Source organism: Protopterus annectens, chromosome 1.part0 (genome assembly GCF_019279795.1).
Source record: "Protopterus annectens isolate FY-2018-M chromosome 1.part0, PAN1.0, whole genome shotgun sequence".
Taxonomy (NCBI): domain Eukaryota; kingdom Metazoa; phylum Chordata; order Ceratodontiformes; family Protopteridae; genus Protopterus; species Protopterus annectens.
In genome coordinates, this window is record NC_056725.1 from 948,957,325 (window position 1) to 948,972,764 (window position 15,440).

At 37.5% G+C, this 15,440-nt stretch overlaps 1 protein-coding gene across 13 annotated transcripts in view; it reads left to right on the plus strand.

Moving 5' to 3' along the window:
* The window catches only part of LAMA2 (laminin subunit alpha 2), a 4,753,606-nt gene that overhangs the window by 3,507,517 nt on the left and 1,230,649 nt on the right, over positions 1-15,440 (plus strand). For all 13 annotated transcript variants that reach the window (XM_044064325.1, XM_044064371.1, XM_044064344.1 and 10 more), the window contains 2 exons: positions 145-256; positions 9,092-9,254. In XM_044064325.1, coding sequence (XP_043920260.1) covers positions 145-256; positions 9,092-9,254 — 275 coding nt within the window. The remainder of the gene's footprint in view (positions 1-144; positions 257-9,091; positions 9,255-15,440) is intronic.

Consider the following 15,440-nt stretch of genomic DNA (forward strand, 5'->3'; position numbering starts at 1 on the left):
AGATACAGATGTAGATATATATAAGCAGTCTTACTGAACATGTGAGATATACCATGAGCTTTTTTCCTGTTTTTTCCCATATGTACTAGTATTTATGTTTATTTTTATTATATTATGTTTTTGTATGTTTATGTTAAATTATAGGCTAACAAAGTGTCTGCAGATGGTGAACAGACCAGCAAGGATGTTGACAGGGCAAACAAACGAGCCAACGACTTAGAAAATCTGATCAAGGATGCAGCTCAGGAGTCTCAAGGTAGGAATGCGCCTTGCTTCCCATCTGAAATATGAAATATGAAATGGATTATGTTTACTTATATAGTTGTCTCACACCCTGGCAGCATTCAGTTTGTCTTTTTTTTCATGCCTGTACAAATGGTTAAGATTTTCAACACAGTAGTTTTAAAATCTGAAATGTTAATTTATTTAAAATATGGCAAGTGGCTAAATAAATATATTCAGAGTTGATGGGTAAATCATATTATGGCAGAAAACATTAAATGCTAGTGGTTTACAGAAATAATGGCACATATTAATAGCTGTGGATACTGTTGTTATGAAAGTCTCAAGCAGAATGTGGCAGTAAGGCCAAAGAAAGCCATTCATTTGATAATCTAGACTAGTTTTAGCTTTGTCTTCCAGCAAAAAATAATCATTTTTGTTTACTGTAGCACCCCCTATGTCAGTGTTTCAGTTTTCTACACTCAAGTTTCAGTTCTTTCCAACTTGTGCATTGCCCCATTGACGATGTGTTAGCAAAAGTGAAAAGTGGTATTCTGATTATGATGTGAGCTGTCATCTTGTATGGTAACGATTAACAGACAAACTAATTTATTACTTTAAAAAAATTGCCATATGTAAGTAAACAAAATCTTTAAATCATCAGGAGGGTATCACAGGATCATGGGATCATAGAAGGTTGCTAGGCTATTGACCATTATAAGCCTAGCCAAGAGTTTAGCCCATGTTTAGACAAATCAGCACCCAATGCCGCTGTCCAGCAGGGACACGGGTGGAATCCCAGGGGTATGTTTTCTGTTTCCCATCCAGTTATCCAAGTTGCGCTTAAAAAGGGGTAAAAAGGAATTCCTTTTGATGTGGAGAGGGAGTCTATTCTATAGATGAGGTAGTCTCTGAGACACAAATCTGTCACGCCAACAAGTCTTGTTGATGTCACAGACCAGGTTGAGGCCACGCATGTGGGTTATTTGAGTGGAGCTTGACATGTGGATATGCAGCAGTCCCATCAAGATGGCGTCTATGATTGCCTTGTATGCCACACAGAGGTCACCTCTGAGGAGTCTGTATGAAACTAAGGAGAGGGATAGGGGGTTTTAGCCTATCTGTGTGTGGTAGATGTTTGAGGCCCTGGCGTAATGGTTAAGGTGTTTGCCTTACAAACACAAGGTGCAAGGTTTGAATCTCACAAGGGATAATTGGCTAGGCTCGCAATGGCAATTAGCCTAGTACTAACTTATGAACCTTATGGAATTTCCTGGTGAGGAATCTCCAGCTGCTGCATGTTCTTTGTGAGGTACATGCTAATAGGGGCAGTGTACTCAGTAATTGTCCTTAAAATGGAAGAATGCAGGGGTGTTATGACTTCCTTGTTCCTGGATGAGATACCCTTACTTATGAGGTGGACCATGTAGAAGGCTTTCCGTATAACGTAAGCAACGTGACGGTGAAAAGTCAGGTTGATATCAACTTGGGTGACCAAAACCCTCACTACTGATTGTGTACTTAGGATGTTGTTATTAATGTGATAATATGTGGAGACGTCACTCTCCCCAAAAGGGATGATGATGCATTTTTTTGTATTCAGCTTGAGGCCATGTTTCTGGCACCAGTCATTTGTCTGAGTGAGACCCTCTTGGAGGCTGTCCATATCACAAGGGGAATTGATGAGGGCACCCAGCTTGCAGTCATCTGCAAACTTGGTCAGCCATAGCTCACTGGTTTTGGCCTGCACCTCAGAAAAGTGTATCCCAAATAACAGAGGTCCCAAGACTGAACCCCTGGGGCATTGCACTTGCTACTGCTGGAAGTGGCTTCCCCTATTTTGACTAGGTGGGTTCTATCAGTGAGCCAGTTTGCTTCCCATCTGGTAACATAGGGATTGATGCCTAGTTGAGAGAGTTTATCTACTATGTAGTCTTAATTCCATTCCTAAACTTTTTTTTTTTTTTTTTTTTTTTTTTTTGCTCAGCTGTGTGGTATTCTGGCATTTGTTTCCTTTCAAGGAGTTTGCACTAAAAATATTATTATATTTTGTATTTATATATCTAGTTGTTCTCTACTTGTCAACTAGATTATTTAGTTATGCATTTACTCCATTTCATTAGCATAGTTTTATCCTCCTGGGTAGATCCTCAACTCATAGGGGAGCCGGGAAGAAAAATCCCCGACATAACTCCATGCAGTATTAATTAAAACTCTGTAAGTTGGAGCATTCAAGTATAATATAAAGCAGAAGGCAAATAAATTACTTGATAAATAAATATGAAATCTTTATGCAAAGATTACATCTAATGTCAGTCAGCTAGTTGTGCATCACTTAAAGTCCTTCCACACAATGTCTGACTGCATTTATGTCCATACTGTGCTAAGCAGATGCAAATGTGGTCAGACTTTGTGCAGGAGCATGCTAAGTGAAGCACAGTGCAAAGGATATGGTGTTCACTTAACGTCCTCATCACTTAACGTTGTATGGGATTGAACCTACACTTAACGTCCTCATCACTTAACGTTGTATGGGATTGAACCTATCCTGGGCATTAAGTGGCGTATGTATTTGCATATAGCATTTTTCCTCTAAATTGTTGCAGCAATGAGGGGTTTCCATTAACTCACAGTGTTCTGACTTTGACATTGATTATATTAAGAGAATGGGTAGAGAAGACTATACCTCCACATATTGAATGCTAGATACTTTGCATGTCTCCTAATTATACGTCTTTGTCTATGTTCTTCCTTTCACAGCTATTGTTGTAAGACTGTCTTGACATTGCCTTCAGGAAGGGATTTCCAACTAGTTGTTTGAGTGGTTTGTGGTACCATTGCAATTGTGGGGCTTTTCTTCTCTGTTTTCATATTAGGAGGACTGTTTTTTTTTTTTCATCATGTGGCAGGAAGTGTTTGTCTAGTCTATATGAGTTGGGAAATGCACAAAAAGGACTCACTGTATTCATTTTATTGGCCACTGGGCACATTACTTAGTTTTCTGTTTTTTCTATGCTGCTAGAAATTCTGCACTTTTGCATAGGTTAGTAGTGCCCTGTACAGTAGCAAACATCTAGAAAGCAAATTTTCGCTGTAGAACAGTCTATAAAACTGTACCCTGTAAAGAAGCAATTTAGAGCAAATACAATGTGCGCCAACAAGCTTAGAGCAGCTAGTTGGGTATTATACTTACAGATTTAGCAGAATTCAGTATTGCGTAAACAATAAAGTCAGTAGAATTTAGTACTGTTTAGTAAAATCTGCCTCAATAAAGGACCCATATTAGTCTGCACCAACAAAGCATCCTTAATAGCCTTCTAACCCCAGTACATCACTCCGTTGTAGCTCACAAATCAAAGAACTGGACAATACGGATATGCAATTTCCTAAATTCTCTCTACCCAGCTTGGTGGATACGGGCATCTTGAGACAATGTAGCAATTTTTCTTGTTTACTGACAACCACTTAATCCTTAAAGAAACAGGCACAGTATGCAAAAGGTGTGCTTATACAGTGACACTGCAGGCTAAACCCTCACATGCAAATGCACATCAGGTTGTTGAAGCCACACAAAACACCTACCTTACATAGCACATAACACACATAGACTATCATATGCTGAGGCACTTAAATCAATCTTCTTAAACAACAAAGGTTGCCTAGACCACCTGTTGTCAAAGCTATTCCTCAGCAAGCCCAAAGGCACTCAGTAAAAACACCACCTAACACCACACACACTGTCACTCTCAGTGGAGTTCCCAACATTAAGCACTTATGGCAAACAAACACATTTCCCAGGGCTCTCCATTGTAAAATGTACTGATGCCCTTCTAACCAGGCTGAACAAGGAGAAGATAACTTGAGCCAGGATCCTCCAAATTACACACACACTCAAGACATTACACCACAAGTACCAGTATGATTCCATCACAATCCATGAAGGTGTAAATGACCTAAGATGTACCTCCCTAGAGTATATAAAGAGAACAGTTATGGAAATTTCAGACTGTGCATCTCAGGCTGGTGTGAGCTTATCATTGCTAGCATATTACCATCACCGAGGATCATGCCACAATCTGAGCAAAAAATGATTGATTTCATCAAATGGCTGTTTTTCTGATGTCATTCTATGAGGATCTCATACTTGTCAGCTTGGGCAGACATGGTTAGCAGATCACATTACTTTGCCAAGGATGGTCTGCACCTTTCTCTTCTAGGCTTTCAAATACTGGCTTAGTCTTTATCCATCCCATAGTGCATTGTTTAGGCAATGCCAAATTGACAAACCTGCCGACATAGCAAAATCAACACAACTGAACATAGGAGCTTAAATAAAAAAACTACACCTCAGGCTCAAGAATATAGACATCTGTGCAGTTACCTACACATAGTTTAAAACATCAGAGCGTACCCCAGCAGTGTAAGGTTTCAATGCCTTCCACACTTTTAGACCAGTAGCTGCACAGACAAATGCTAAAGGTAGTGATGTTTCAATATGCATCACTAACAAGCATATCTCTAGGGTCATCAAACAGGATGACTTGCTGGTGTTCCTCCAAGTCCAGGTCACCACAGACAAAATCCTGTACCTTATCCTAGCCAACTTCCTTGTGCAGGTCACAACAGACAAAATCCTGTACCTTATGCTAGCCAACTATAGGTCACACTCCATGTCTCAAGATGCTCACATTGTATACTTGGACCTATTGGAGACACTTGGCATCCAACCTAACACCCTACCCAATGAGAGACTTTAATTACCCCTCTATAGACTGGGAATCATACATAATCTCAAATCTACAGGCACAGAGATTCTTAGACTTCATAAATACACCCTTGACCAAATGGTGAATACTTCCACTAGAGGCTACTACATACTAAACTTTGTGCTTACAAATATGGGAGAATGCTGCACCCCCTGACCATCTCTCATTCTCCCAGGTAAGGTCTGACCATAAAGCTGTGACCTTTGAAATCAAACTTAAGTCCATAATCCCATTAAAACTAATAACAGTTAGGAAATATTCCAAGGCAAATTACCTTTCATTAAATGATATTTTTTAAAACTTCAGTCCCCTCCAAACCGAGAGAACACAGCAGCGTTTTCTGAATTGCTGTCAGAAACTCTGTGCAACCATGTCAATATGCTTAACTGGTGGTTAATGGTGTCACATTTACTGGGCCAGGCAATATACACACACACACATATATATATATATATATATATATATATATATATATATATATAGAGAGAGAGAGAGAGATCGTTCATTGTGATTTTATCGGGGGTTTTTTTGTGATGGTAAAAGCGATTTAATACTTTTAATCCTTGTTTTGAGTGGATTCCTGGCTTTTTGTGGTGGAATCAAATGTAGAAAACCTGCTATCAGACAAATTCATTCCCCAACGTTGTTCCCCTTTAACCCTGACCATCCTACCAAAAATGCCCTCAAACATAACCACTCCAGCTATAACTAGGGAACATGCACAGAGTGCACTCACTAAAGCCAGGAATGCAGCCTCAGTGAGCCCCAATTACATCCCAGGATACATCCTGAATAGTCTAAAATACAACTTATTAGGACCCTTTGAGTCATTATTTAAAGATAGTCTTAAAACTGTCTTTGTGCCATGTGACTGGAAGACTGCGTCATAAGGCAGGATCTTGAACAGATCCTGGAACCTACAGACCCATTAATCTGACTAGTATCATTTGTAAATTAATAGAAAGAATTATCATGAAAATTATCAACAAGGACAAGGATATAGGAGATCTCCAGACACTGGATCTATCCCAGTTTGGCTTTGTCAAAGGAAGGTCATGCTTACTGAATCCGGTGGACTTCTTTGAAAAGATCACTAAGGCAATTGATGAGGGGAAAATGGTGCATACTGCCTACCTAGATCTGGCTAAAGTATTTGATACAATACCACACTCAGGCATTGTCAATTGACTTATGGAGCTATGTATAAACTCTTTTGTAATACACTGGATAGTTAGTTCACTCACAGATAGGACCCAGAAGGTTAGATTTGGTAAAGCCACTTTCACAAAGAGGCTGGTCACCAGGGGTGTCCCCCACGGCTCTATGCTGGGGCCACTCCTCTTTGACATCTGCTTTATCGGTGTTAAAACCAAAGTCCAAGGCCTCTGGCTAACCAAGTGCACAGACAATTGCAAACTGTCAGCGGTCATTGAGTCTCCCTAAGGTAACAGCACCCTTCAGGAAGGTCTAACGCAGACAAATGCTTGGTGCCAAAGCCATGGCTTAAAACTCAGTAACAAGAAGTTCTTTATAGTACCTTTTGGGAAGTCTGACAATCCAGGTAATAATGTCATCAATAAACCAGTCTTACAAGGTGATTCAGTAGTCAGCGATCTGGGAACTCATATAGTTAGTAACCTAGGCTTTGACCAATATGTGTCCAAGGTAGTAAGAAAATCCTTCTTTTTTGCTCAACTTATATGCAAGGGCATGGCATCTAGGTCCTGAGAGATCATCAGAACCATCATAGAATATAATACCCCCTTCAATATGTACCTGAGCAGACACATGCAGCAACTAGAACATCCACAAAAGTTCCTTACAAAAAGAATACAGAGAGTAAATACAATGTCCTACACTGATCACCTCAAAGCCCTATTTCTTTGCTCAGTATCACACAGACTTCTGAGAGGTGATCTTAGCCTGGTGTGCGAGGCATCCCATGACCCTGTTTTGATGAAACATATGCACATTTGCAAAACAAACAGTGTCAGAACTAGTAGATTAAAAGACCCAAATTTTGCTTGTGACATAGATAGGTCATGTTGAAGAGATAGATATGTTTCTCAGAGAATTCCCATTCTCTGGAACAGGCTCCCCATCCATGTGAAGCAGAGTTCCTTTCAGTCCCTATTTAAGTATAGCTTGGACCAATGGATGGTTAATTGGAAATTCATCCCTGGTCTGGCTCCTATGACCCTGATGGACAGAGACAGTCAGTAAATCACCCGTGAATAAATCAGATTTGCGGATCACACTTGGGTTGCATGGCTAGACTTATAAGTGACCATGTATATATATATATATATATATATATATATATATATATATATATGGGTCTACCTGACATGGTCGACAGTTCATATGGTCGACAGTTTATTTGGTCGACAGTTCATTTGATCGACAAGCATTTTAGGTGGGGGCTTCGCCCCCCACACCCCCCCAACTATATATATCAACTCCAGGGTTGCACAACATTGGGGAAGGGGGCAAATCTGCTTGTCAACCAAATGAACTGTCGACCAAATGAGTGTCGACCATGTCAGGTAGACCCATATACATATATATATATATATATATATATATATATATATATATATATATATATATATATATATATATATAGAGAGAGACATTATATATATATATATATATATCTATATATATATATATATATATATATATATACACATACACACACACACACACACAGACACACACACACAGAAACACACTTATACAGACAGACAGATATAATTATATATGCATTTAAATATATATATATATATATATATATATATATATATATATATATAATGTATTGATCAACAACAGGATATATATAATATATATATATATATATATATATATATATATATATATATATACGTTTATATATATATATATATATATATATATATATATAATGTATTGATCAACAACAGGAATGAGCACCACTAAAATTAGTTAAAAAATGATCAACAACAAATATGTGTGACAAACAAAATAAGAGAATAACAAAGCATTGGCAACTTCTCTCCAACTATCAGTTAACCCCATTTTCAAAACCCAGATGAAACATTATCTGAATAACAGTGCTGTTAGGGAAATGAAGAAACATAATGTGTAGGAGGTAGAGGCAGGGGCAGCGTTAGTGTTAGGGTTGGCACAGATGAGTAAAGGGGCATGATGAGAAATGGAGCTACATGAGCAGAATAATACTAAGGCAGAGCAGTAAAGACCTGTACCAGAAGACATACAGTACACTAAATGATGGACTTACTGATGAAATGATCAGTAAAAGGACAAGCCTTCTGGAAGCATGAAATGATCAGGAAAAGGACAAGCCTTCTAGAATCCATAAACACATGGCATTGTCCGTTTGCTGGTAGTCCGTGCACATAATGTGCTATGAAATTAATTTGAAAGCTATTTATCACTCTTCTTTCTCCCAGCGTAGCTACAGTATCTGCTTAGGATTTTAACTACAAACTGTGTTTATACTGTTGAGCTTTCAGATCTAACCTTTTTAAACTACCTGACTCTCTTGGATATTAACAATTGCATTTGTCTTCTACAAAGAATAAAACAAAGGGAGAGGTTAATTCATTCAGTCCAGGAGAAGCATTTTAACTTCTAAGTGTGGAATATATGGCTAGCAAATCACACTAAATGTATAAAGTGCCAATACATATTCAATTTCATATAAAAATAATGTAAAGGTATATGTATAGCATAATAGCAGCTAACTGCCATCCAGTTTCATAAGAGACTGATACATTTCATTTTTGGTACACATCTATTTGGGTGTTAACTGTGCTTTGTGGCATACTTTAGATTTGATTTCCATGATTTGCTCTCTCTTTACTCGCTTATGAAAAGATAGAGTTCCAATATTTGTTATTGTTACTGCACATGCTTTTCAGGTGAGCATTTAAACCAGCACAGTAGAAGATAGCAAACCAGCAACCTTCATTCCATAGTTGAGTATAAAATATCCTGCACAAAAGAGAGGAAACGTGATGCTGTTTTGATAACTGATTGACTTTTTACATACCTCCCGAATGTCTGTAATTGCTTATTATTTTTCCTCTGTTTCCCAGCTGTGAAAGACAAAGCAAGCAGCTTGAATGCAATATTGACTGGTCATGGGGCAGCCCCTGAGAAGAGCCTCCAAGAACTGCAGCACATTGCTGAAATGATGATGGCTGAATTGCGGAGAAGAAATCTGCACCCACACCAGATGGCAGCTGACAAAGAGCTTGGGTAAGGTTAAAAAAATGCATACCATACTGCACACTTCACAAGGATTGTATAGGATGATTTATGTGTTCCAGAGTTTAGATAAAAGAGACAATATTCTTATTAATGCCATGTTGCCATAAATCTCCCAAAACATTTGAAAGCACACAAGGCACAGCTCACTAATATATTTTAGGAAGCTACGTTGATAAAACTATAATAAGTAATGTCACTTTTGTTACCAGTGTGTATTTTGCAGTCACAGAAATGTAAATATGATTGGGGTGATAGGTATATTAATTAATTCATGGTAATGGGATAATGGTAAGTGCTTTGCCATCAGTAAAAAGGTCAGTTTTGCAATGCAGCAAAGCATGACAGTGTATGTGATTAAGGCTAGATGGTATCTGAGGACTGTATATAAGCCTGGCACAACTCAACCGTTAAAAGAATAATTGTAGAATTTCACAAATGAATGGTTTCATTTTCTTAGAACAGATTGAAAATGTAAAAATTCCATTCATTTACTACACAATTTTTTACTTATTCTTTAAACTGGTTTTTGATGCAAACATAACACACTTTTGATTCAATAACATATAGTACTGAGTATTTTTTTCATTTGTTGCTCTGTTCTTTTTGATCAGTTTGATGATTTCTTTCCCATGTTCAGTTTTGTTTTGATGATTTTATATAGCAGTCTTCTTGATGTACCCATTAGGTCATATGATGGTAATTACTGAAGTGTCTGTTGAACCTATCCATTAAAATAAAATACAAACTAATTAACAGTTTACCTTTCATTAATGCTCTCAACACTTTTCTTGGCTGTGTTATCTATGATCTTCTTCTTCTTCTTTCGGCTTTTCCCGGTTAGGGGTCGCCACAGCAGATCACCTGTCCGCTCATGACTGGCAGTGGAGTTTTACAGTGTCGAGTTGCCAGCCCGGCACCCAACCTTCCACAGAAGGCACACACACACGTGCACTCACACCTAGGGCCAATTTAGAGTGTCCAATCCACCTGCAGCATGTCTTTGGGGTGTGGGAGGAAACCGGAGCACCTGGAGGAAACCCATGCGACCACAGGGCGGACATGCAGACTCCGCACAGAAGGCACCTTTGCCCATAATGAAGTTGCATCCCAGATTTTAAGAGTTGTATTTCCTTTCTAATCTGGCATTATTTTGGGGCAGTCATAAAAACACATGGATTTAATTCACCTTTCAACCTTACAGTGCATGTAATCTGAGTAAAGCTTCAGTCCTTATGAATAAAAATGTCTCACCACATTTCTTTTGAAAAAAAAAAGTACTCACTAAGGTTGTCACTTGTATTTCAGGGTTAATACTTTCAACCAAACCACTTTCCATTTAGGTTACATCTTTCAGAATGTTAGATGCTGGAAATAGAAAGAAGTAACCAGGGGCATAATGTTTGCAGATGAATATCTGTTTTTAACCCAGTTGCCAGTTAGTGTCTCTTTTATCTTACTACATACTTTACAAAGGTTTACAAAACTGTTATTGTTGAAAAGCAGTGTGAACAAAAGTATTTCCAGAGACTGCAAATCATTTAGAATTCCAGAAGCTTCTACCACTTCCTTTTTCTTGGTGGACTTCTAAGTATCAGGTATTAAATTATGCATCTCCCTTTTATGAATGTTACACCTTAACTATGACTTGATAATCCAAGTATACTGCTGGAAAATGTTTATTGTGTCTGTTATGGGTTGAAAAGGTGGTCTAAAGACAATTTCTTGTCCCAGATTATTTTATAGTGCCATACACATCCTTTCACCTCCTACAGACCATTTTGTCTTTGAGATACAGACATTTGCTGTCTAGTATATCTTGGGATGGAACCAAGGACACATTAAAAAACAGATCCTGTAAACTCAAATTAAGGATGGGGATCTGGCTTCTAGAATTAAGCTGCTTCTGCCTAGGCCTTCTCTGTGCAACACTGACTAACTACTCACATGATGCAAATCTGTAGTGGGAAGCACAAGTTATTATATATTTAACAGTAAAATGTATAGGATAGGACTATTAAGTGGGTTTTTTAATCATTGTTCTCATTTGTAATGGTTTGTCATAGAATATACACATAAGGCACTAATTTCATTAAAGAAAGCCACTGGCTTAAGCAGTACCTAGAGGGTATTTATGGGATATTAGTAAAAAGAAAAAAAAGAACACTTTATGGCAAAACTGACTGAAGGAAGAAACATCACCATTAGCAGATATGAGCCAACAAATCCAAAGTATTTCGTCCCATATCTGGGACTGTCCTTATGCCAGCATTGTATGGTCCAGCATGACACTGCCTCCATTTAATGCTTAAACCTTCATTTTCCAAACATATTTGAATGTTGGGTTATTATTTCCACCACTGTTTCCAACAACCTGAAAAATACTAAACATTCTGGGATCATGCTTCCTGCCCCTTTATTTTACATCATCTGTGTAGTAATTACCACAGTCATGCTGCCTTCCTCATCTTGACTCATTTTGTCAGACAAGGAAAGTTCTTATTTCCCAAAGTAGACAAACCTAGTTTCACAAATCCAGTGATTTCAGTCAGCTTGCATCTTTAGCCTGTCTAAAGGATAAACCTCTATCACATTTTCATGTTTCTGTTTATTTAAAATCATTGTTAATCAATTTTCATTGCTTTGTATAGTTTGCATTACTTTTAAATTCTTGGTAATACTTCATAATACTATTTCTATCTATATATACATTTAATTTCTGTGAACATTAGCATAGATCAGCTCCTGTATTTTAACTGTTTATTGTTTCTTATTGATTATTCTGTAAAGAAAAAAGGATACTGAGGAAAGAATTCCAAGCATGTTTTCCAATGTTGAAGTGATGGTTTCCTCAGTTTGTCAGCAATCACTTATTTATATATCTAGCCTTCTTCAGGGCTACCTTGTTGCTAGTATCGTCTGGCATATTTATGCTACCTTGAAGGATGCCATTAGAAAGCACAGGATTTTCATTTTTATGCATATGATAACCCTGTCATAGTTCTCTTGTGTTCCCAGTGTTTAGGATTCTGGCAATTAAATTAGCTGTAGACTTCTTGACACTGCCAAATCAATGGCAATTATTAGGCTAAAGGTAAACACTGTCACAAAACAGGCTTTGATAATGCACGTATACAGCCAATCAGGCAATGTAGAGTCTGGCTTTCTTGACTGGAATGGCTTATAATAACTTTTTGTTGGTGAATCTAGCTAAGCATGTCAGAGTTGCTATTGTTTGTAACCTGCCATGTTGCAAATAGTTTGCTATTACCACCACAAGAATGTTTACAGGATTTAGAATGTGGTATCATGTTTAGTGCATCCCTTTGCCAGCTCCCAGAAATGCTACCACAATTTCCAATACTTGGGAATTTCTGTGGCGATAGTGACTGCTTATGACTGCTGCAAAATTTTGCAATGTAGTTTTGGACTTGTTTCAAAACAAATAACCAAAGAACTCCTGCACTGCAACTACCAGCAAAATGGTAGTCATCTTATAAGATAGGTAATTTCACCATATAGAGTTGAGTTTGAAGTACTTGATGAAACTACTGACATAAACTTCCCAGTTTGTCCTCTAGACTTCTTGGTCAAAGGGCTTCAAATTATTTGCAAGGCACAATTGAAGGAAGTAGACTCTAAATTGATGCTGTTTTCCTCCTCACCCATATTAGTTTACATATTTTTTAGGCACATTAATCTTTATGGGTATCAGCAGGATTTAAAACCATGTGTTTCTGAAGTATAGCTGAACTGTCCACTTATGGTATACTGATTAGGTCAATAAAAAGACATAAACCTGCATGTCCACAGCTAGTGGGGTTTGGCTTAATTGTCATGAATGTAACCATAAAGACTTAAAAAATAAAAAAAAGTCATGGACATTCAGAAGCCATATAGCTGAAACACTTGATGTCCTTAAAGGGCCATTTACATATATCAGATGGGCCACCCTTATAGGAGGTTTAAATTATTACACAGTGAAAAAACTCTAGCTTGAGTTTTTTTTTTTTTTCAGTTTTTACAATGATTTATCTGTGTGACCTTTTTACCCTTTGGCTTGAATGTCATTTGGAATATTTTGCAGGTAGCGTAATGTTTATGGGTATCAGCTGGATTTAAAGATCATGCGTTATGAAGTATATAAAGACCATGTGTTTCTGAAGTATAGACAGACTATTGACTTATTCTATAATATTAACAAAGTGAATAAAAAGGCCAAAACACACATGTCCACAGCTAGTGGGGTTTGGCTTTATTGGCCTGAATGTAACCACAAAGACTTTCAGAAGCCAAGTAGCTAAAACATTTGAGATCCTTAAGGCGTCATTTTCATGTATCACATGGGCCTCCATTACAGGTGGTTTAAGATGTCACACACTGAAAGCTCTAGCTTGGCTTGGGTTTTCTTGCAGTTTTTACTGCATCAGTAAGTCTAATATATTAGTTTGGCTTCCATCTTTAAAACATCTCAGGGGAACTATGGAATATATCACTAGTGTTGTTAGTCGACTAAGTACATCTCAGTGCATATGCTCTTCAGTATTTTATTCATTTTTTGCTGTCATTTTTATTGTTTTCACTATATTAGATTGTTTCATTTATACATTTGGCTCCATGCCTTGGGAAAGGAGCAATTAAGTTGTAGTGTCTTATTTTTTTATACAAAATTATGCACTGTTTGAGATAATGAAATTGCATAACTTAACAAAATAAAAAATAAGGACTATTATACCATGACCCCCCATTAATATTCCAAAACGTGCACACTGATTGGCCAGCATGCACGTTGTAAATCGACTTATACTAATGGAAAAAGGTCCGGTCGTCCGGACTTTTTCCATTAGTATAAGTCTTTTTTAAAACACTGTCTCGCTATGTTAAAGGAGTTTAACATAGCAACACAGTGTGTAAAAAGCAACGGAGATCTTGCTTTCTCCATTGCTTTTTTTTTTAAACCTGTCTCGCTATGTTAAATGGGTTTAACATAGTGAGACAGCTTTAAAATAAAGCTGTCTCACTATGTTAAACCCATTTAACATAGCAAAACAGTAAAAAGCAACAGAGATCTTGCTTTCTCCATTGCTTTTTCCCACAGGTCTGATGTACTGCGTAGGCATGCGCAGTACATCAGCACTTTCACGGAATACCAGACAGCTGCGGAAGGGCAGCAAGGAAGCATTATACAATGCAATTATTTAAGAAAAGTAATTATTTTTTTTCTTAAATAATGTCATTGTATAATAGCAATAACCCACTTCTGGGTGTGGGTAATGCTGGATTTACCCACGGATGGCTTTGTTTGGTCCCTTGGGCAATGCCAACCGTGGGTAAATCCAGCATTACCCACACCCAGGTGTGGGTTATTGCTATATTATACCTATCTTGAGGATGGATGGATGGATGGATGGATGGATATCTATCTTGTTATAGAATGTATAAAATATTTGGAACCTGTACTATAGCAATAATCCATGGCTGTGTGTGGGTAATGCTGGATTTACCCTCGGTTGGTGTGGTTTGCCCACTGACCAAATAAAGTCAACCATGGGTAAATCAACATTACCCATACCCAGCTATAGGTTATTGCTGTTATACAATGACATTATTTAAGAAAAATGTTACTCTTCTTAAATAATGTTGTTATATAATGGCACCATGCTGCTCTTCCATATTTTTCCCCAGTATCATGGGACTTTCTTGATGTACTGTGCAGGTGTTTGGGACTAATGCATATATCAGTGCTGTGGAAAGGAGGCAACAGAGAAAGAAAGATCTTTGTTGCTTTTTTTTGTTTTTAATAAAAAAAATAATAAAATCTGGAGACTTCAAATGTACCAGAGAAAAAGGGACAGAGAAAATATAAGGAGAATGAGGTACATTTTTCATAACGTACCTGACCTTGTATTTTTTCTGTCCTGTCTCTCTCTTTCATTTGAAGTCTTTGGATTTCTAAGTTTACTTTTTTTTTTAATTAAATTGCGGTAGCATATATTAATAGAAAGTTTGGGTGACCAGACTTTTTTCTATTGGTATATACTTGATTTACAATGGTCATGCTGGTTGGGCCTGACCAATCAGCATGTTCGTTTTTGAATGTTAATGGCCAGTCATTGTATACTATATACAGTGGATATTAAAAGCGTACACACCCCTGTTAAATGCTAGGTTTTTGTG